Raw genomic sequence first — 23,046 nt, 5'->3', positions numbered from 1 at the left:
CCCTGCCTCACCTGTGCATTCTAAGCCACAACAGCATAGGACTCTTCCACCCCCAGAAGGCAAGGGGTCTGATGAGGGGTTTGCAAAAGTTTAAAAGCTTACTCCACTATCTAGGACACCCAGCAGCACTGCAGTGAGGAAGGAGAGAGGGGACAGAGATGGACACTGCGAGCCCCAAAACAAACAGAAGGAGCCTCAGGACAGTAAGGAGTGTCCCCGTTGCTTGTCACTTGAGATCACTCACAGAAGTAAACGGACTGAGGGGCCGAGGCTTCTGGGGTTTAGACCACTGCTTTTGTCCTACAGTTCATCCCCCCACATCATTGTTCCAGAAACCTGAGGGATGACACGCATGAGAAGCTGCTTCCATGTCTCAGGTGGGACCTGGGACAAGTCCCGGGGGGTTGGTGGAGCTTTTGCGAAGAGCTGAATGTGCCTCTTCGTCCCTGGGAGGATACGAATGACCTATGGGACTAACGCTTCAACTCTTAAAACTGCAAAGATCTCACGTGCTTTCTCTCTCTCTCTCTTTTTTATTTAAAAAAAAAAATGAGGTATAATTTATGCATTTTTAAAATCAGAACAATTGTATCCCAGGGCCCCGAACTGGAGGCCCGCTGCGCGCCTGGTGAAGGTCAGAGGCCCAGCCGTGCGGGCACCGCACAGCGCGGGGCAGGAAGGGCCAGGCGCTTTTGCTTCGCCCTGGGCCTGTGACGCCCAGGGCCGGGGAGATTCCGCGCCCGCCTGCCCGCTGTCCCAGCTCGGACTGAGTGGGGCGCAGAGGGCGTCTGTCCTGCGAGCGGGGACCGTGCGGCCAGACCCCAGGCCGAGGCACGTGGGCAGCGACGCGGGGCTGGCCCGCGGGGTCCCTGAGCCGGGACGCGGCGCAGGGCCGGCGGCAGGCAGGCGGGCGCACCTTCCCCGAGCGCGGCGCGCCGACCGAAGTTGGGCGAGTGCGCGGAGCTGCGGCGGGCAGGGGGCGGCAGGTGCCGCGGGCGGACTCGCCCGACCTCCTCCGGGAGAGAGCCGGCGCTGCGGCCCCGCGCCCCCGCTCCCTGCCCCGGCCGGCTGCCCGAGCCCTGGGACTTCCGGGGCCCGGCGGCGCTTCGGAGAGCTCCTCCAAGGGCAGCCTCCGGGGCGGGGGAGCGCGCGGCTTGGTGGCCGGGCCGGGGGTGGCCGGGCTCCCGCAGGGGCGGCGGGCGGGGTGGGGTGAGGCAGGCCGGCCCCCTCCCCTCCCGCCCGCCCTCCCTTCCTCCCTTCCTCCGGTCCTGCAGCCAATTAGACGGCCCCCTCGGGCGGGAGGCGTGGGGCGCTCCATAAAGCGGCGCGGAGCTGTCACCCCGCGAGCAGGCTGCGCAGCCCAGGCCTGAGCGGGCGCCGTAGACTCGGGCGCTTCGGGCCGGGAAGCGTGGAGGAGCCATGGCCACCACCAACGGGGCCTTGGAGAACGGGCAGCCGGACAGGAAGTCGCCCGCCCTACCGCGCCCGGTTCGCAACCTGGAGGTCAAGTTCACCAAGGTGAGGCAGTCGCCCGTTCCCACCCACCCGACGGCCGCCTTGCTCCGCGCTGGGCTGCTCCGCCCGGGTGGCGGCGGGGACGAGGGGCCAGCAGGCCGGGAGCCCGGCTGCTCTGCTCCCAGGGTGCGGGGCGCTGGGGGAGGCACGCCCTCAGCTGAGTTTGCCTCTCCGCCGGGCCGGGCCCTCCCGAAGCAGCGTCCAGGACAGGGCATCCCCGGCGGGAGACCGCCCAGTGCGCGTCCACCGCGCACCGCGGAGACTCCGGGACTCGCACCCCAAGACGGTCTCTCGGGTGCCAGGACTCAGCGCTTTAAGGCTCAAAGCCAGGCGAGGGATCCTCTGCAGCACCCGCGCGGTGCCAAGCTGCAGCCCTATGCGGCCCCGACGTGCCCCTGCAGGGCGCGCTGTGAAAGCGAGCGGTGGTGCGCGGCCGCAGTGACTTGGGCGCGGTGGTCTCCCCGCAGACCCTCCAGCATGGTTTCCGGGGCTGAAGGGGTCGGGCTTCGGGAGTGTCAGAGGGGGACCGAGAACGCCAAGAGCCAGTCTGAGAGTTCGGGCTGCCCGGGTCTGCAACTGGAAGCCCCCGAAAACGTCATCCCGAGCAACCAGAGAAAAGTCGGGCACCTCCTGTGTTTAGCTGGTCCCGGCTCACCAGTAGAGCCAGGGCAAGTAGGAAGGTGCTCACTGACGAAACTGTCCTGGAGCCCAGAGGCCTGGGTCTTGGCAGATCATGGTCTCAGATCTGGGCCTGGGAAACCGCGGGTGGCAGGGCCGCCGAGTCCCGAGGCTCTCGTCTTTTTTGCGCTGCGGCCTGGGAGGATGGAGCGTCGGCAAAGCGGTGAGATCACCTGCCTAGGGCAGGAAGGAAGATGGCGAGGCCTGGAGCCGGGGCTGAGCAGGGATGGGAGCCCCGTGGCCGGCCAGGGGTGCGTGGGGTCCCGTCCCGTGGGAGGACACCCCAGGCCGTTTGGAGGCCGTTGGGCTGGTGCTGGGGGACAGTTTAGGGGCACAAGAGCCTCGGTAGGCTTCACTTCCCCCAATTTTGTCTCCTTTTATCTTTGCATCTTATCCATTGCCCCCAACTCCAGCTGACACAGCATTTAGAAAATTCCCCCATCAATTTTACTTTCAAAAGTAGCAATTACATCTCTCAAACAGTTTTAATCAAGCAGAGAAATTTGGAGGCCACTATGTGTGGCCTTTAGATTTTAGTCTCTTGGCACTTATTGTCGGCTGGACTTCTGATCACATGACATTTAAATTAACTCTTTTCAGAGGGCTCTGTAATCAACAGAGACACTTCGATGCAGATTATTTTTAATGTAGTTTCCTAAGTAGTATCAGCTTCAGAGTGCAAATTCCAGCGCAAAATTCTGGAACAGTAAAAATAGCACCTAAATGTTTTTAGCACCTGACACTGTTGGTGCTCACCTGTTATTGCTGGTGGTGGGTTTTTGTTTTATTTTTGCTTTATGAGGTTTTTGGTTTTTTTTTAACGCTGTAGAAATCAGAAATTACGCGTATTATTTTCCTTTTCCTTTTTTTCTTTTTGAGTGCCGTCAGAGCAATGCAGCCACATACGGAAAGTCACCTCTTTCTCTGCAATTCTTTATGACCCTTTGCAAGTGTAAATGCAGCCCTTACTCTGAGAGGTGGATCTTAGCACATTCACAGAGTGACCGGTGTCTGTTGTCTTGCTGGGTCTCCCCTCTCTTCTTCCTGGAACGGAACCTGGTGTGTAACTAAGGATAAGGGAAGGACATGAGATGGAGGAGCAAACATGGCTGTGATAGCCTGACACCAGGTCACACTGCATGCTCCTTTCCTCTGGAGGGCAAGGCCTCTGCCTCTCAGTCCTTGGGCCAGGCTCACCTCAGCAAAGGCCTCTGCCCAGCACTTGTGGGGCCCAGGCAGCCCGTATAGTTGTGGTTGAGGGTGGGCGACCCAGGCAAGCAATGCTGAGCGAGCCTCTGGCTGGAGAGGCAGTGCAGAGGGCCGAGGAAAGAAGCTGGAGAAACAGTACTACAGGGCCGGGTGGTGGAGTGTGTGAAGGGCAACGGTCTGTTATGTTTCAAACCTGACTCATGGTGCTTCTTGCTAATGGAGGACACGCTGGAAATGGTGGATCTGAGCCCCGGCCTTGGGGCTGCCACTTCCCAGGGTAAGTCCAGCCTCCGGAAGGATGAAGCTCCTTTGTCTGTTCTCCTGTTTTTAACACTGGGCTCTACTCTGTGATTCCGGTGAGGGGAGGGTCCTTCCAAAACCTCCACATAGATTGCAGAGAGCCCCTTCACTTCAGAGGGCCCCTTCCTTGCCTTCACATTTCGTCCAGTAGCAGACATTATCTTTAAGATTTTCTGGCGCATTCGAACACTGGTTTTTATGATCTCTTTTATGAAAAATAAAATTCCCTCAAATCTCCTTTTCTGAAAACATGCTCCTTTTGAGTTTAGCTGAGGGCCAGCGGAAGTTACTCTAAATGGCGAAAGTAGAACACACTTGGGTGCCCACCATCTTCACCTCTGCGGGGGCACCCAACACAACAGCTGTGGTTTTCCAGCTCAGACCCAGGATAACACGCCATTCCGTTCCTTCCACAAATTGCGAATTCCATCCACAGCTCAACGTGACATAATTCTATTCTGGTAGGAGTTTTGTTTCGTACCAATTCACAAGTCAAGGGGAGCACTTTTTTTCTAGACCCATTATCCTGATTTGAAGTTCAAAACAATACAGCCAGCATAATTAACCTCACTCTCTGACCCCTTCCTTATCTGTGTTTTTGTTTTGTTTTATTGGAGAGAAAATTCAACAGTAGAAACCAGTTACAAGATGACTCACTAATGTAGTATAAAGAGAAAAAAATTCTGCAAAATTAGAAACATGGTGATGGGAAAATATAGGTAGAGTTGGAAAGTCTGAATTTTTCTTTTAAGTTGCTGGACGATAGATCAGTGTCATAAATGACCAAGTAAATTCTTTTGAGCAGGAGGAACATGCCTGGGGATGAAGTATAACAGACATCTGATCGTTGCAATCTGTTTCCATCCCCTTCTTCTCATTTTCCCTCCCCCTTGGAATTGATACCAGGAAGGACCCAGAATCAGCAGCTTCACTGGTAGTCTCTATTACCTAACCCACGAAATCTCATCTTCCGCCAAATGGGCCCCTCTTGCAGGCTGCACTTTCCTCCCCACACTAACTTAACTCCTCTTCTCTACTTATTAATTTCTTACTGTTACCGAGTGATTGCTTGCTGGATGGATGGCAAAAGTGAACTCTTGGATTTGGTTTCAGCTGGAAGAATAAACCTGTAATTGTAGCCTGGCCTTTTCCGCGCGCTTCCCTGGGGGCCTGGCCTCACGTGGAAGGCGCTGAGCTTCCAGAAGTCGAATGGGCACAGCCCACGGGTGAGGGCTGCTCTTAGCCGGCCTTCTGTGCTTTGTCCCCACTGCCCTTACGATCCCTGTTTTCCGTGGAGAGTTATCCAAACTGTGCACCAGCGGCTTCCCAGAGCAGGCTTCATTCCCAGTGAGTTTTTACAGGACAGCCCAGGACAGAGACACTGGATAAGTTTTATTACTCCCCTCTCATCCATCCTCACTGGGGAGTCAAGTGTTCCAAATAAATAAATTCACAATCATTGAAATTAGCCCTTGCAGGGACATAATTCTTCCTTGAAATAATTTGAAGAAAAGCAAAAGCTATGCATATAGATAGAGAGATGGAATCTGATGAGCTAGTCTGTACTTAGAAATTCTCAACTGCGTTTTATTTGATGGAAATGCTTCTAATGCATCTTATCCATGTTCGAGACTGGGGTCTCTCTGACGCCATGATGGGCTGTGACGACGAGGTTGTCGCATGCTGGTTCGGCAGGTGATTGTCCTCTGGGTACCCAACTGGGTAGCCAGGACCTACATGCAGTCAGAGCCTGGTTTGTGTATTATGTCACCTTGGTTCCTGGCTCTTTCCCCAAAGCCCTCTCTTTTAATGTGGCTCTTTTTAAGACAGTTAGAATTTAGGGTAAATTAAGAGTAAATAGTACACATCTTTCAGTGCATGGACTTTATAAATTCTTTTTAGTTTGCTCATGACGTCTTTTTCTTCATAATATCTCTATTGTTGGCTACGTTCTAGAGAACTGAGTCTCCAAACTAAGTGATTTTTTTGTGGGTTAATTCTTTGGTTCTGGGTATAAACAGTTGTTTGCTACATCAGTTAATATAATCAGAACATTTCCTAACACAGAAATTTATCTCTGTATTCCAGCACTGGCTTTTATTAAACCCAATATGAAAATAGACATTTTAAAGAGAATGGGGGAGGGGATGCTAATGTGAATGAATGATGTCTAAAGGCTTAGAGTAAGATCCTTGTATAAAACCAGTTTCTCGGTGATCTAGCTGGAGATTGCAGCAGGAAGGAGGGAGAAGAGGGGCCTCACTGCTGACATATCCTTTAGGGTCAGACAGATTGCCTGGCATAAATATATAAAATATGTATATGTGTATATATGCATATATAAAATATATATATATGTATATATGCATATATAAAACATAATTAATTTTCCCCCAAACTTGATAAGGGTATAAAATTTAACTTACACCCTTTATTTAACTATCTAACTCAGCTATTCCTCTGTGAATTCATCTTGTTATTTTAAAAAGGAGACCATTTTAGAAAAAAATTTTTAATTGCTTTAGTTTTATTATGACAAAATGTAATTCTCTGAAAATGTCTTAAAAGTCAAGAGACTTAGATTCTAATTCTGAGCGTGCTCCTGGCTGGACATATGACTCTGTCCCCTCTTCAGGCCCCATCTGTAAAAGAAAAAAAGGCAGGCGGGTGGGTTGGTGGGAGGGAAGGAAAAGACGTTACCTAAGGTTCTCAGCATGTTGGAATTATATGATTTTGATTTAAGCCTAATGCATTACAACTTCCTTTCCTGGTTAGATATTCATCAACAATGAATGGAACGAATCCAAGAGTGGAAAAAAGTTTGCCACATATAACCCTTCAACTCTAGAAAAAATATGTGAAGTGGAAGAAGGCGATAAGGTGGGTCCCCCCTCTCCCCCAACCTCCACCCGCCGGTAATTCAATTACAGATAACTAATGGATGAGGAAGCGCTTTGGCTGAGCTGTGAGACAGAACTGGCCCACACTGGGTTGGACCTGAGCGAGCTGCTTCTCAGACACACGGCCCAGAATGGGATCAATTAGGGACGATCCACTGCAGAGATCACTCTCCTTTGATAGATGTTTCTCCGTCTAGGAGGATGACTTCAGCTGTCATCATCATGTAGCGAAAGGCAAGGTTTTTATCAATTATTTGAACCTGAAGGCATTAAAGGATCTCTCCAGAAAGCATTTCCGGCTGGTGTGTTTCACCAAATAGCAGGAGACACTTAAAAAGAAACAAAAAAACTTGAAGGAGAAAAACTTGCTGACTAAGTCATGCAGAGTTAATGATGCCAGGGAATTGCCAGATTTCTTCTCTACCAGAAACTTAAATGATTTAAAAAAATAAATAAAAGCTATAGCCTTTATAATGCTATTTGATGGCACAAGGTATATATTATAAGCTCTATTATATATACATATATATATTATTATATATTATATGTTATTTTATTTCAGCTATGTTGCATAGAGATTCCTGGATGTGAACTTGATACATTTCAAAGCTATAAAGTATCTGTTGAATATAAATGTCACTGGGGGAAGAATTATAGGAACAGCTTTTGTAAGGAGGAAAGAAAACCTCTCCTCAAACTCTAGAGTACTCACCTGACATTCTTAAGTGTGTAGGTCATGTTGGACATGAACAGGGTGAAGGACACATGTATGAAATAGGCTTGACCTTGATTCCACCAGCCATAGGTTTGGAAGGCAGCTATGCTCACCAGCCATAGTTTTGTGACAGGTGTGCACAGAGGTTCCTGCGATGCAGACCCTCTCATGTGCAGCGTCCCATGTGAAGCTCTGTTTACAAAGACTCTAGCACTGAGGAGGGGCTCACGAGGAGATGTGAGGCCGTGGGGAGGGGTGGTGTGATGCTGAGTAGGATTCATTCCCAAGAATCAGGGAGGAGAGCGAGGTCCCTGCCCTGGGCTCCGGCTTTTCCTGTGGTCTGGGTGACAGCTCCGAGCAGCAGAAGGCAGAGGCTGCCCTGTCCCTGCAGCTGGAGAGGTCGTGGCCTCCACTTCAGAGCCTGGGACAGGGAATTCAAAGTCCTAATATCTCCTTTGCAAAAGCTTTTACTCACTTCCAAGCATGCTTTGGAAATGCAGAATCTTGGTAGGGTGTCCCTCTTGACTGGTTTCAGGTGTCCACTGCTGGCTGTACCCCGCTAAGGAAGAGAGGCTCAGAGGAGCCTGGGGGGTGAGCTGCCGTCCATCAGCAACCAGAGCCTCAAACCCCATTTTCCTGAACATAAAAATGGGTGTCATCACTCTAAATGGCTCTCACTTCTTTCCTAGTACGAAGGTTTGATGGTAATTCTACCAGGGCACAGAAGATCCAGTTCCTTGTCTATAAAAATGTGCCACAGTTCTACCCCCAGTGGGGAGGGGAGGTGAAGCTGAAGGCAGGAAAAAGTCCCTAATTTTCCCCATCTCTGGACTTTCCTTTTATTTTTTATTTCTTTTTCTTTTTTTTCTTTCATTTGGGGTGGAGGTAATTAAGTTTATTTATTTTTTAATGGAGGTCCTGGGGGTCAAACCCAAGACTTCATTCATGCTAACCACCCACTGTCCCACTGAGCTATATACCCTGCCCGCCCCACCCCATGACTATTTTAAAATGCTTGTATAATCAGAAGGAAATGTAATCCTTGGCCATTGAGAAAACTTGAAAAAGACTTAAGATATAAGTGAAAGCCCCCAGCCATTCAGGTGCGTTGAACCCTGCTGCCGCTCTCAGCCTGCCCGCCATCCCTCCTTCCTCTGCGGCAGGACTCCGCTCTCTCTGTAACTGACAGCGAGCCCTTGGCAAAGGGTGATGCGCTCTCTGCTGTTTTTGGTGGTACAGCCCGACGTGGACAAGGCTGTGGAGGCCGCGCAGGCCGCCTTCCAGAGGGGCTCGGCCTGGCGCCGGCTGGATGCCCTGAGCCGGGGCCGGCTGCTGCACCAGCTGGCGGACCTCATGGAGCGGGACCGCGCCATCCTGGCTGTAAGTACGTGCACTCGGGACAGGTGTGGGACCGGCTGGCCTCGCTGAGGGCCTGTCCCCCTCAGGGTGTGGGTGAAAGGATCTAGGATGCTGGTTTTGGGTGGCGATGGGTCTGCCTGGTCCTTTGAGGTGTGGCTCTCTGGCGGGCGGCAGATGTCCACGCCCCTGGATTCATCCTTTTCATTTTGAAGTCAGACTTCTGCCCCCTGCAACTCAGCTTCTTGGCCAAGAAGTTGCCTGGAGAAAATTCAGCTACATTAGTGGTTCCCAGACTTGAGACACTCCCAAACAACCGGGCTGGGCTGGGGTCCCACCTGCACAGTTACAAACTTAACTTTTTGTCATCCATGAACTCCCTTTAAACTTAAATTTAACCTCATCCTAAAGGACAGTATCCATGAAATCACAGGTTTAATATGCTGATGCATTTTTTTAACATTTTTTATTGATTTATAATCATTTTACATTGTTGTGTCAAATTCCAGTGTTCAGCACAATTTTTCAGTTATTCATGGACATATACACACTCATTGTCACATGCATTTTTTAAGACTTACTAAAATAAATGTCATGACTTCTCATAGAAAAAGTTTCCCCATATACCTTAAAAATCTCCTGTTTCACCCTTGAAATGCGCAGTGATGATTGTGTGTGAAGTAATGGTGAGGACGAGGTAACCCGGTTATAGGAAATCTCAAAGTATCAAAGACCTTGATTCAAATCCCAGCTTTGCCACTTAACTAGCTGTGTGACTTTGGAGAAGTTGCTTACCCACTCTTAGCATATGTTTCTTCATAGAACGTTACTAATAATGATATCTAAGTGTTGTAAGAATGATTCATTTAAAATCCTTAGCAGTCCCTGGCATGCAGTAAGCACTAACTCCATGATACTATTATTAGTAATAGCAGTCCTCATAATAATGCTATCTGAAGAGCCAGGTTCTAACGTCAGCTACATGTTCTCCTGGCCAACAAATTTCAGGGTACCTTAGTTCCTCAGCTGCAAAGTGAGGATTTTTATTTAGCCCACTGCGTGAGGTTGGGCTGCTCCCATGAGATGGGCTGTGAAGACATTTAGGAGTTGTACATGCAGGATTTAAAGAAATCCTCAGATATTCCTTTGGTCTTGCGGTGTGTGACTGAAGGAAACCTCGGGGCCCCCTTGTGCCTTGAGGTCCTTGGCAGCCTACACATGCAGCCCTCACATGGCCCAGCTCCCGAGTAAAACTTACCCCAGACCTTGAAGCCCAGTTGGCAGGGGAGGAAATCTCCTTTTTGGCCTCTGATTTGGAAAAATGGTTCTTTTCTTTCTTGATCTGATGTCTGGAATGAGTAGTCCAGGGGATGGACACCCTTGTGGAGGACAGTGCCAGCCAGGACTCTGAAATTGCTCTGGTCTGTCTTGGGGTGGAGGGTGGAGAAACTCTGCATTTCAGGTGCTGGTTTCTGGTGCATTTCCCTGAAGGCGGGTCCGCGCAGAGAGACCTGCGCCCTCCCTCCTTCCTCTCCGGTTGGCCAGTCCGAAGCTGGCTGAGGGGGCACTCCCTCCCAGGGTCACTGTTTCTCTCCGTGGAGTCTCTGGATTCTTCCCGCAATGAAAGCCAGCCTCAACTCTCAAGCTGCCAAACTGGCTTCTTCAAAAACATTTCTGTTTTCACCCAGCATGAGCTCATCGGTCTGCAATGTCCATGTGGACTAATAGCAGGCGGGAGGGGATGTGCCCTGGGCACCCTCCCCACCCTGTCCTCCAGCGTCAGTACCATCCCGGGGAGCAGCGGCTGCGGGGCCACCTGCCCCTTCCGCCTGCTGGGCTGTCCTGGCGGGACTGTGTACCAAAGCACACGAGCAAGTCGCCTCTGCCATCGGGACCTCGCTGCCCACAAGAAATAAGACCCAGCTCTTGGCCACATCGTGAAAGGGACGAGAGCACGTCTGGCCAATGCAGTGTTTAAAACCCAGACCACGCCAGAGGGAAGCACACCTCCCTCTCCAGCCTGATAGGCTTTTTCCTGCATTTTCACGCAGCCAAGTGCCTCTTTCCGTCACATTCTCCTCCCAGCGTGGTGGCTCTGATGGAACTGGAAATTTACTTCGTGTTCAGTGTTTGGAGATGATGTGGGGGATCCAGCAGCCCTGGCTTTCTCTCCCTAAGTCACCTGGACCAGACTCTGGATCTTTGGGTGTTCATCTGGGGAGCCCCCTGATAGGGGTTGTCCCTCTTTACTCTCTTCTCAAGCTGAGCCCCCACTTCTGGGTCCCGCATTTAAGCCTTGGCACTGGGTGTCCAGGATCACGATCCTACAGCACTTTCCCTTCATTCTTTAGTATCTGAAGGTTACCATGTGTTAATTTTTCAGAAAGCATATTTCCAAAAATGTTAAAGGAAGTAAACTTAGAAGCAGCTGTGGTTCACTCATGGTCCAGCCACAGTAATGGTTTAAAAGTTCCAATAAGTGGCCAACACTTGATTTCTCACATTCAGGTCTTTGTCCTCACCTGCGAATCTTTTTTTATCTTTATTTTTTTTAAGAACTTCCTTTCTAAACCTATCGTGACCTGGTTTTGCTTGGCCAGATTCCATGAAATCAACCTGGTGAATTCCTGTTGTCGTTCCAGTGAACAAACAGGCCTAAGTTAATAATAAAAGATAGTCAGTGCTTGTTGAATGCTCACCAGGAATCAGCCTTGGTGTAGTTACTTGACCTGTAGAATTTATTATCCCATTTCTGTGGCCCAGAGAGTTTAGGTAATCTGTCCTAGGTTACCCAGCCAGAGAAGGTAAGCCAGGACTGGAGGTGGGCAGTGGCTCCAGTGGCTCCTGCACGTCCCCACAATGTCCTGTCCCAGTCCTCTGCCTTTCTCTCCCTGTCCCATCCCTGAAAAGGGTCAAGGATAAACTCCTGGTTCCACCAACAGACATGCAGATGCTTTGTGGAACAGCTGGGCCCTGAAGAATGGTGGCATTATTTGCAAATGCTGGGTTTCCCCTGAGAAAATAAAAGTTCCAACTTGGAAAGTAAGTCAGTAGGAGCCAAAGGTACAGTGTACTGAATGTCACGTTGGCCTGACTTGGCCCCTGAGTAGCACCTGCCGGGGTTGAGGCCCACCCCAGACCCAGACCAACTCTATCGTGTTCAGCAACACACAGCCCTGTCTCCTCACTGTCCCCAGATGAGGATTGCCAAGCACCTGTCTGACCCCAAAAGGGAAAATGATGACAATCATCAGAGCTGTTACTGTCATCATCTGAACAGCGGACGTAGCTCTTACCGTGGGTAGGCACTGCTTTATGTATGTAACTCCTCTAGCCCACACACTAGCCCGATGAGGTAGGCATTTATTATTACTGTTTTTCACAGAAGAGGAAACTGAGGCAGGGAGAGATTCAGGGACTTGCCATGGCCACCCAGCTAGGAAAGTGATCGCCTCTTGTTCGGAGCATGCTTGGTTCATCCCCAAAGCAAAGATAAAGTAGCCTCAGCTTTTCTCATGGCCGTCCTACAATCCTTCCAGACGCAAATGTCCAGGGGCAGCAGCCTAAAGAGCTGTCCCTCTCTTTAATTCAGTGCCAGCCGTGCCACTGACCCTCTGGGTAACACAGACGAGCCCCTCGGCTCCATGAGTCTCTGCGTCTGCACCTTGAAGTGGGAACAGAGCCGGCCAGCTTGGAGATGAGGCACATGCGGGTGCCCATGGAGGGGCCTCTCTTCCTCTGTAAATTATCATCTCACTCCAGCAACTCTAAAATGAGAATCCTGCCCTGGGCGATGTGTCAGGGTGGCCACTTCCTGCAGAGATGGATGACAGGCGGTTTTGGCGCTGGGCTCCACTGGAGCCGCTTGTCTGAGGGACAAAGGGGTTCTCTGAAGCCTGGCTGGAAACAGAAAAGAATCCGTGCCATTGAGCGGCTGCACGCTCGCCCTGGGGAATCGCTTGCTGTCAAGGGCGAGCCTGCTCCCTTCCCACTGCGCATCCGGCCGGCAGCCCCTTGCAGGAGGAGCGTGCCTTTGTGCTGGTGGCACGACCCTCTGGGGGCTCCATCACTCTTACCACAGCCATGCTGGTCAGTGGGGCCAAGAAGAAAGAACCCGAGTCCCCCTGTCTCTTTTGTTAGAGGAGCCTTCCCCAGCCACCCCAAAGCCAGCTAACCCTGAGACCTTCCCAGGAGCACAGAAACCTACGTGGCCAGGTCCCACAGCCCAGGCAACTGTGCTCCGGAGGATGGAAAACCAAACGCTAAGGCATATCCTTTCCAGCGAGGCTCCACATTAGCCTTGCACCCTCAGTCCCTCCTGGGGACACATGCCCAGACTCTGGCAGACCCCCAAATTGAGGTGTTTTGGCCGAAAATCAGCCCTTGACAGGTTGGGGACAGGTCGGGGACAGGTCTTACTTTACATGCTTTCTGAAGAGACCCACGGCTGTGAGGTCCCGAGAGCAATGTCCGAGGGCTCTCTCCCTCTCCCTGCCCATGTCTTTAACAACCTGATAGTTAAAAGGGAAACTGCGTTTAAAACAGATCTCATCTTGTTATTGCAGACCCTGGAAACAATGGACACGGGGAAGCCATTCCTTCATGCCTTTTTCATCGACCTGGAGGGCTGTATCAAAACCCTCCGATACTTTGCAGGGTGGGCGGACAAAATACAGGGCAGGACCATCCCCACAGGTGAGCCAATGCAGGACTCCCAGCCTTGTCCGGGGTCTCTGGGGGGCTCTGTCTTCTCACTGCTCCAGGTAGCCTCTTCAGAGCGTCCTGAAGCGGTCTTCCCCCCAGAGCATCTTCCTCCGCTCCCGGAAAGAAGCGGCACCGTGCTGATGCTTCCTCTAAAGACCTGTACTTGCAATTGAGTTAAAAATTGCTTCTTTTGGAACAGATAGGACTTAGAGCTGACACTTGGTGGGATTCTGGGTTTCTTTGTCTTTTTTACTACTTAAAATTCTTAACCTAGATCAATGCAAGTGTGTTCTCTCCTTGTAACCTCTCTTCCAGATGACAATGTTGTGTGTTTCACCAGGCATGAGCCCATAGGTGTATGTGGGGCCATCACTCCCGTAAGTATGGTGACTTTTCTAGATAGAACAGTGTCGATCCCACCCCACTCCCCTGTGGCCTTTTGAACCAGTTTCTAGTGTGTTTTGATTTGATGACACCAGCATTAATTGAACATTTGCTCTCTGGCATGGAGCTTGGTGCTTGAAGGTCACCAAGATGGATTAGACCCCATTCCTGCTCTCAAGGGGCCGACTGCTCCAGGAGTGCAACAGACGACACTGTGGACTCCAACCAGAGGCATCAGGAATGGCCAGCTCCCCTCAGGCAGTAGCCTCTCAGTTGGGTCTTGAAGGATAAGAAAGAGTTGCTCAACAGGAAAAAGGGTTTTCTGAGCAGTAAGAATGGCCTGAGTGAGGGTGTGGAAGTGCCTGGGCTACTTGGAAGGACAGCTGGTGAGGTGGGACCTTAGGAGGGGACAAAGTCAGGAAGAGGAAGGGCACACATCAGGCGTGCAGGCCCAGCGTCCAGTGCACCGTGGCCGCCAAGGGCCCAGGACTTTATTCACTGGGTAGTGGAAGGCTGGCAGGAACACAAGGATGCTGCTGTCAGTTGGAGGACGCCCTGGGCCACTGCAGCAGCTGGGAAGGAGCTGGGGAGGCAGGCGGCAGCGTGGATGGAGGACTGGAAAAGTGCTCTGTGGGAGCATCCAGCTTTGAGAGCCTGCTGTGTGCCAGGCGTGGTGCTAGGGTGCTAGGTACTGAAGATGTGAAATGAGAGGGTGGTATGGCCGATAGGTGAGATGGGGAGACTGGGGGAGAAGTAGGTGGGGGTGGAGGACCAAGAAAGGCGAAGGTCATTCCAGGCGGGCAAGGTGGAGGGGCCCACGGAACAGCCAAGCAGCGGGTCTTGTTAGACGCTTGTCTCTTTGAGCCTGGGGCTCGAGAGAGTGGTCAGGGCTGGAGCCACTCATGAGCAATGGTCAGGCCAGAGGAGCTCCTAACCACCAGGCTTGGAGGGGTCACCCAAAGAGGGGTGTAGAGTGAGAAAAGAAGAGGGCCTGAGACCGACCCCATATACCACCAGGGGGTCCCACTGAGAAGTCTGGGCAGCCAGGGTCAGGGGCCTCCCAGCGACGCAATACGTTTCCAGAAAGAGACTGTGGTCAGTGGGGTCATCTCCGATCTAGAAATTCAAAAAGACAGAACCGCAGCTGTGAGATGAGCTCCCCAAGAGGAGTGCCAGGAGAATTTGGGTGCAGCTGGGGCTGACAGAAGGGGAGCTGGGCACGCGGGCACGGCCCTGCTGGAAGCTGCGAGGGAGAAGAGGTGGAGGCCGGGAGAAGGCGTGGGCTCGTGGGGTAAGAGAGCTGATGGCATTGATGTGCTAAGGAGCGGGGGTCCGGAGGATGGGAGGACCCTCATCACTAGCCGGGGACCCAAAGACAATGCCTACTGTCATTAGCCAAGCACACAGGTCCCTGGGAATGGGGATCTTGTGTTTGTTGTCCAGGGGCAGGAATTCCAGACAGAGCTGGAAGCAGAAATCCAGCTGTTTGTTGGTCAGCCCGGCAGGGGTGGGGCGTCCTTGGAGTTTAAGGAGCCAAACAGACTTTTTGGGGGCGGGTGAGGGGCAGCTGGAATCAGGCTACCTGCGCTCTTGGAGAAGCTCGGTGTCATCTCGTCTCATCAAAGATGACAACCGAAGCAGCAGTGTAGCAGAGGACACAAGTCTGGCTGTGAATCCTGGCCTTTGCCTGCTCGTTATGACCTTGGGCCAGTGACTGCACCCCTGTGTGCCTCAGTTGCCCCATCTGTAGATGGGAGGGGTAACCTGACTGCCCCACATGGGTGTGCGGGGATCCCAGGAGTTCACTGTTTGAAACGGCGCCTGACACAGTGGACGCCTAGCGGGTGCCAGTGCTTGCCGGGTATAATGTCCCAGTGATTTCAGTATCCCTGCCTCTGCGGTTGAAGAACCACAAGAAAGTACTTCCCAAGATGAAGTTTATCAAAAGCCATTTGGAGTGGGGGGTGGGGGTTAGTATGTGTCCTATAAGGAAAGAAAGAGACACTGTGGCATCTGAGTTAAGGAGAGGTGAGCCTCGTTCCTGCAGAACTTTTCAGAGATGTTAACGTGCTGATGGCATTGTGAACCTCCAAGATGAGAAGGTCGTGCATGTATAGCAAAATCCTCTTCGCAATGACCACCTAGTAGCATTGCCCAGAGTGCAGTTTAGGAAGCGCCAGGCAGGAATGCAGTTCTGATTGTTGTGCACTCCTATGTTACCTGCTATACCCCACATTGAAATCGTGCAAAAGAAACGCTCCACCGAGGCACTGCTGGGCCTCTGGGACAGCATAGCCGGTGGACCTGGGCCCCCCAACCCCTCTGTGTTCTGTTGCAGTGGAACTTCCCTCTGCTGATGCTGGTGTGGAAACTGGCACCGGCTCTCTGCTGTGGGAACACTGTGGTCGTGAAGCCAGCAGAGCAGACGCCCCTCACCGCCCTCTATCTGGGCTCTCTGATCAAAGAGGTGAGACGTCCAAAGAGAAAATATTATATGTTCTGGACATTCCCACTCCCAGGAGCCAGGCAAGATAAGCCATCACCATCAGCATCACCAGATAAGCTGCCAGGTCGAGTGCGCTGTGCGTGACAGAGCCGGCTGGCTCCCGGCTGTGTGGGAGGGGAATGACTCCTGTGTTTCACTTGGCAGCTGCGCTCTCCCTGTCCTGCTTGTGGTCACTGAGCTAGAAGAGACTCTGTTCCTCCCTAATGAGAATACTGAACTCTTATTCTGGGCTCAGACCTGTGGCTTAGGACCAAATGTTTTGTGTAGAGAATTTGCAGGAGGGTTACTTGAGAGTAAGATCCCTGGGGTCCTGCGTGTGTGGTATGCGAAATGGTCCATTCGTCTCGTGGAGGGGGGTCCTGCCAGCTCCTGCCAGAGTGGCTGCCACCAAGCCCCAAGCCCCTTCACCAATGCTCTGCGCTTGGGTGACTGTCCCACCCCTGGCAGCCACCACTTAGGGAAACAAGCAGGCCAAAAGGACACCTCCTTCCAGACACACCTGGCAACATGCTTCAGTCTTCCTGTCCCCAACTTGTATGTCGCAGAGCTTAACAAAGAAAGAGGAAGGCAAGAGGGATGGGAGGAAAGATCCGTTCATTTCACTTCTCAGCGGGGCTAATACAACCGGGAAGAAGACCTTTGTTGCTTAGATGTAAAGCCGCAGCAGCCAGTCATCAGCCAGTTTCCCGCTGTCCTTTCCTTTGGTGGTGGCTGGTCTTTTCTTCTCTGTGATGGAGAGCCTGATGACGTCAGAGTAATGAGACCACCAATTCTAAAGTCACAACTGTTAAAACAGTGTCTAGAAAAACTAAAGACTCAAGCCTCATGGGCTAAAATCTTGCCTTTCTAAAATAATGTGTTTTAAGGAAGACACTGTCATGTGGGGACCAGCATCACCCACGTGGTTCATTTGAGGTGTTCTTGGTTAATAACAAAGACCCAGCTTATGCAGAGCACCGGGCGTGGGTATGAAAGGAATGGCCATCCTGCCTTCGGGATGTGCTGGCTCTGTGCAGCAAGCAGGGACTTTGAAGGAGTGAGACCATGCTGCCATTTGGAACATTAATGGGGCAGATTTAAAAAATGAAAGTTGAAGCTGGAGAAGGGTATTCTGCAGGTGTCTTTGAGCCTTGGAGGCTGTGACCAAGGTGGCCCTTCTCCCCCAGTACACAGACAGACAGACACACACACACACACACACATAGACACACACACACACACACACACACAGACCCATACAGACAAATATGCACACACAGAGATACAGACACACAGACGCAGATACACGCACACGGATACACACAGACACACACAGAGACACACACACACACACACACAGGATGGCGCTCTGCTACGAAGGGCTACTGCCATCTGACTCGGAAGTCCCTTAGGGTGGAGGTGCTGTCTGGAAGGAGAGTACACACCTCGCCTTGGCCCAGTCTGCAACTGGCCAGCTGGGTCTGGGTCCTGGGTGGATGGAGGACCCAGGCCCAGGCTTCCTGGGGCTCGGGGACATCACACAGCCACAGCTCTCCTGGCCCAAGCGTGGGTCTGCCGTGCTCGCTGGTCTTTTCTTCTCTGAGATGCCATCTCGGCTTCCTCGTAGGTGGGATTCCCTCCGGGTGTGGTGAACATCGTGCCAGGATTTGGGCCCACGGTGGGAGCTGCAATTTCTTCTCACCCTCAGATCAACAAGATAGCCTTCACTGGGTCCACAGAGGTAACTCTCCTCACCAGCCATGGGCAAAAGTGACCGTCTCTGGGAACTTTCCCTTTGAAAGGCTAAACTGTGGTGTATTACCCATTTGAGTACGTAACAATCAGTTACAAAAAAAGTCACTGGCCCAGTTTCCAAACTAAGTAAATACCGAATTTATTTATTCAGAAGCCTCAGAAGAAAAGATGGGTAGATGAGATAAAATTAAAATGTCAAACATCTGCAGGACAAACAATACAATCAAGGTTAAAAGAAAACCCAAGGCGATGAGCTGTATTACAGAGCTGACCACAAATTCAAAGTGTAACACTTTCCATTCAGCAATTCCACTTTGAAGCAACTACTTACAGAAATGTTCTCACAAGCGTTCTAGGAAGTATTTTCCAGTGTGTTACATTTGTCCTGTGTGATGTTTTACAGTCTATACAGTAAGGAAAGCTATCCATAATCTTTTGGGTTTTTTTAGGTGGTTTTCCTTTTATTTTGCATCTATGAGACCATTCAACTTGTGTTTCTAAGACTCATCATTTTCATTCTAAGATTCAATATGTTGCATAGATATTTCTGTTAGGACATCATTCTCACCAATGACTAGATAATATTCCACTCCATACTGCTGTGAATGTAGCAGCAGTTACACTGATTAACTTTTTCTCTAAAAACATTGTTTGTTTTGGGGGGGTATAAGTTCTTTTAATTTTTTTTATTTTTTATTGACATATGGTTAATTCTTTTGTTGTTGTTTTTTATTGACTTATAGTTAATGTTGTGTTAGTTACAGGTATACAGCAAAGGAAGTCCGTTATACACATAAATAGATATTCTTTTTCATATTCTTCCCCATTATAGGTTATTACAAGAGATTGGATATAGTTCCCTGTGCTGTACAGTAGGTCTTTATTGCTTATCTGTTTTATATATTGTAATGTGAACATGTAAATCCCAGATTCCTAATTTATCTCCCCTGCCACTAGCCACTTTGGTAACCATGTTTGTTTTCTATGTCTGTGAATCTGTTTCTGTTTTGTAAATAAGCTCATTTGTATAATTCTTTTAGATTCTACATGGAAGTGATAATATATGATATTTGTCTTTCTCTGTCTGACTTACTTCACTCAGTATGATCATCTCTAGGTCCATCCATGTTGCTGCAAATGACATTATTTTGTTCTTTTTAAAGGTTGAGTAATATTTGTGTGTGTGTGTGTGTGTGTGTGTGTGTGTGTGTGTGTACACATACCACATCTTCTTTATCCATTCATCTGTTAACATTTAGGTTGCTTCCATGTCTCGGCTATTGTAAATAGTGCTACTATGAACACTGGGGTGCATGTGTCTTTTCAAATTAGAGTTTTCTCTGGATATATGCCCAGGAGTGGGATTGCTGGATCATATGGTATGTCTATTTTTCATTTTTTAAGGAGCCTCAGTATTGTTCACCATAGTGGCTGCACCAATTTACTGTTCCCACCCACAGTGTAGGAGGGTTCCTTTTTCTCCACACCTTCTTTAGCATTTACTATTTGTAGACTTTTTAATGATGGCTATTCTGACTGGTGTGATGTGATACCTCATTGTAGTTTTGGTTTGCATTTCTCTAATAATTAGCAGTATTGAGCATCTTTTCATGTGCCTGTTGGCCATCTGCATGTCTTCTTTGGAGAAATGTCTATTTAGGTCTTCTGCCCATTTTCTGATTGGTTGTTTGGGTGTATATATATATATATTTAGCCGTATGAGATATTTATATAGTTTGGAAATTAGTCCTTTGTCAGTCATATCATTTGCAAATATTTTCTCCCAGTCCATAGTTTGTCTTTTCATTTTGTTTATAGTTTCCTTTGCTATGCAAAAGCTTTTAAGCTTAACTAGATCCTATTTGTTTACTTTTGTTTTTATTCCCATTACTCTAGAAGATGGATCAAAAAAAAATATTGCTGTGATTTACATCAAAGAGTGTTCTGCCTATGTTTTCCTCTAGGAGTTTTAGAGTATCTGGTCTTACATTAGATCTTTAATCCATTTTGAGTTTATTTTTGTATATGGTGTTAGTGAATATTCTAATTTTATTCTTTTACATATAGCTCTCCAGTTTTCCCAGCACCACTTATTGAAGAGATTTTCTTTTCTCCATTGTGTATTCTTGCCTCCTTTGTCATAGACTAATTGACCATAAGTGTGTGGGTTTATTTCTGGGCTTTCTATCCTGTTCCATTGATCTGTGTGTCTGTTTTTGTGCCAGTACCATACTGTTTGGACTACTGTAGCTTTGTAGTATAGTCTGAAGTCAGGGAGCATGATTCCTCTAGCTCTGTTCTTCTTTCTCAAGATTGCTTTGGCTATTCAGGGTCTTTTGTGTTTCCATACAAATTTAAAATTTTTTTGTTCTAGTTCTGTGAAAAATGTCATTGGTAATTTGATAGAGATTGCATCGAATCTGTAGATTGCCTTAGATAGTATGGCCATTTTAACAATATTGATTCTTCCAATCCAAGAACACAGTTTATCTTTCCATCTGTCTGCGTCATCTTCAGTTTCTTTCATCAGTGTCATAGTTTTTGCAGTACAAATCTTTTGCCTCCCTAGGTAGGCTTATTCTTAGGTATTTTATTCTTTTTGATGTGACAGTAAATGGGATTGTTTCTGTAATTTCTCTTTCTGATATTTCTTTGTTAGTGAATAGAAATGCAGCAGATTTCTGCATGTTAATTTTGAATCCTGCAACTTATAAAATTCATTGATGAGCTCTAGTAGTTCTCTGGTAGCATCTCTGGATTTTCTATGTATGATATCATGTTGTCTGCAAATAGTGACAGTTTTACTTGCTTGTTTCCAATTTAGATTTTTAAAATTTATTTTTCTTCTCTGATTGCTGTGGCTAGGACTTCCAAAACTATGTTGAATAAAAGCAGTGAGAGTGGGCATCCTTGGCTCATTCTGATCTTAGAGGAAATACTTTCAGCTTTTCACCATCAAGTATGAGGTTAGTTGTGAGTTTGTCATATATGGCCTTTACTGTGTTGAGGTATGTTCCCTGTATGCCCACTTTTTGAAGATTTTTATCATAATGGATGTTGAATTTTATCAAAAGCTTTTTCTACATCTATGAGATGATCATATGACTGAAAGTGAGGGGATGGAGAAAGGTATTCCACGCAAACAGAAATTTTAAAAAGACAGAATAACAATACTTTATCAGACAAAATAGACATTAAAATAAAAACTGTTGTAAGAGACAAAGGACAGTACATAAGGATCAAAGGATTAATCCAAGAAGATAGAACAATTGTAAATATATATGCACCCAACATAGGAGCACCTCAATATATAAGGCAAATGTAAACAGACATAAAAAGAGAAATTGACAGTGACACAGTAATAGTGGGGGACTTTAACACCCCACTTACATCGACGGACAGATTATCCAGACAGAAAATCAATAAGGAAACACAGGCCTTAAATGACACATTAGACCAGATGGACTTAGTTGATATTTATAGAGCATTCCATCTGAAAGCAGGAGAATACATATTATTTTCAAATGCACGTGGAATATTCTCCAGGATAGATCACATACTGGATCACAAAGCAAGCCTCAGTAACTTTAAGAAAACTTTTTTAAAAAAGCATCTTTTCTGACCACAAGGCTATGAGGGTAGAAATCAACTACAAGAAGAAAAAAATTTTTTGAAAAAACCCACAAACACATGGAGGCTAAACAACCAGTGGGTCATTGAGTAAATCAAGGAAATCAAAAAATACCTAGAGACAAATCAGAACAAGAACATGGCAACCTAAAACCTATGGAATGCAGCGAAAACAGTTCTAAGAGGAAGTTTATAGCAATACAAGCCTACCTCAGGAAACAAGAGCAATCTCAAATAAACTACCAAACCTTACGCCTAAAGCAACTAGAGAAAGAAGAACAGACAAAACCCAAAGTTAATATAAGGAAACCAATCATAAAGATCAGAGCAGAAGTAAATGAAATAGAGACTCAAAAAACAATAGAAAAAGTCAATGAAATTAAAAGCTGGTTCTCTGAAAAAATAAACAAAATTGATAAACCTTAGCCAGATTCATCAAGTAAAAAAGGGAGAGGGCCCAAATCAATAAAATCAGAAATGAAAAAGGAGACATTACTACCAACACCACAGAAATACAAGGGATCATAAGAGACCACTACAAGGAACTATATGCCAATAAAATGGACAACCTTGAAGAAATGAACAAATTCTTAGAAAGGTATAATATCCCAAGACTGAACCAGAATGAAATAGAAAACATGAACAGACCGATTACCAATACTGAAATTGTATCAGTCATTTAAAAACTCCCCAAAACAAAAGTCTAGAACCAGATGGCTTCACAGGTGAATTCTACCAAATAGTTAGAATTTATTTAGAGAATATTTAGAGAACAGTTAACACTTACCCTTCTGAAACTATTCCAAAAAAATTGCAGAGGAAAAGAAACACTTCCAAATGCATTCTATGAGTCCACCATCACCCTGAAACCATAACCAAAGATATGATAAAAAGAAAAAGAAAAAAGAAAATCACGTGATCTACTGTTGAAGCACAGAAAAGCAAACTATAGGAAGGCAACAAGAATATTGCCGCACAGCTTTGTAGTTAAAAGTTCACAGGAGAATTCAAACAGTTTAAAAAATAATCTATTTGTTAGGGGACAAACAGACTATACCTTTGAAGTTCCAAACTCCTACTTGAGTATCTTTGTAGCTTCAGAGTTTGAAGCAGTAAGGGGAGGCAAGAGAGAGAAGAACAGTAAAATATGGTTACAGCAGTGGACCTCTCAAAGCTGGTGAGAAACATAATTTCCTCACTTTTTTTTTCTTGCTGTTAAAAAACTTTTAAACATAACAATCTAAAAGGTATTGACTGGATAAAGAAGTTGTGGTATATTTATACAATGGAATACAGCTCAGCCATAAAAAAGAATAAAATAATGCCATTTGCAGCAACGTGGGTGGCCCTGGAAATTGTCATTCTAAGTGAAGTAAGCCAGAAAGAGAAAGAAGAATATATGATATCACTCATAT

At 48.0% G+C, this 23,046-nt stretch overlaps 1 protein-coding gene across 3 annotated transcripts in view; it reads left to right on the top strand.

Annotated features, from left to right (window-relative positions):
* Nucleotides 1-1,146: 1,146 nt before the first annotated feature.
* ALDH1A3 (aldehyde dehydrogenase 1 family member A3) overlaps nucleotides 1,147-23,046 on the top strand; it is a 41,696-nt gene continuing 19,796 nt past the window's right edge. The window contains exons 1-7 of one of the 3 annotated variants that reach the window (XM_074354346.1): nucleotides 1,155-1,518; nucleotides 6,478-6,582; nucleotides 8,557-8,697; nucleotides 13,239-13,368; nucleotides 13,693-13,754; nucleotides 16,100-16,228; nucleotides 17,874-17,987. In XM_074354346.1, coding sequence (XP_074210447.1) covers nucleotides 1,420-1,518; nucleotides 6,478-6,582; nucleotides 8,557-8,697; nucleotides 13,239-13,368; nucleotides 13,693-13,754; nucleotides 16,100-16,228; nucleotides 17,874-17,987 — 780 coding nt within the window. In that variant the 5' untranslated portion in view covers nucleotides 1,155-1,419. Of the gene's footprint in view, nucleotides 1,519-6,477; nucleotides 6,583-8,556; nucleotides 8,698-13,238; nucleotides 13,369-13,692; nucleotides 13,755-16,099; nucleotides 16,229-17,873; nucleotides 17,988-23,046 lie in introns of all 3 variants that reach the window. The other 2 variants (XM_074354347.1, XM_074354348.1) reach the window with 2 other exon arrangements.

This window comes from Camelus bactrianus, chromosome 27 (genome assembly GCF_048773025.1).
Source record: "Camelus bactrianus isolate YW-2024 breed Bactrian camel chromosome 27, ASM4877302v1, whole genome shotgun sequence".
In the NCBI taxonomy this organism is placed as follows: Eukaryota; Metazoa; Chordata; class Mammalia; order Artiodactyla; family Camelidae; genus Camelus; species Camelus bactrianus.
This window is presented reverse-complemented; position numbering and strand designations above follow the sequence as displayed.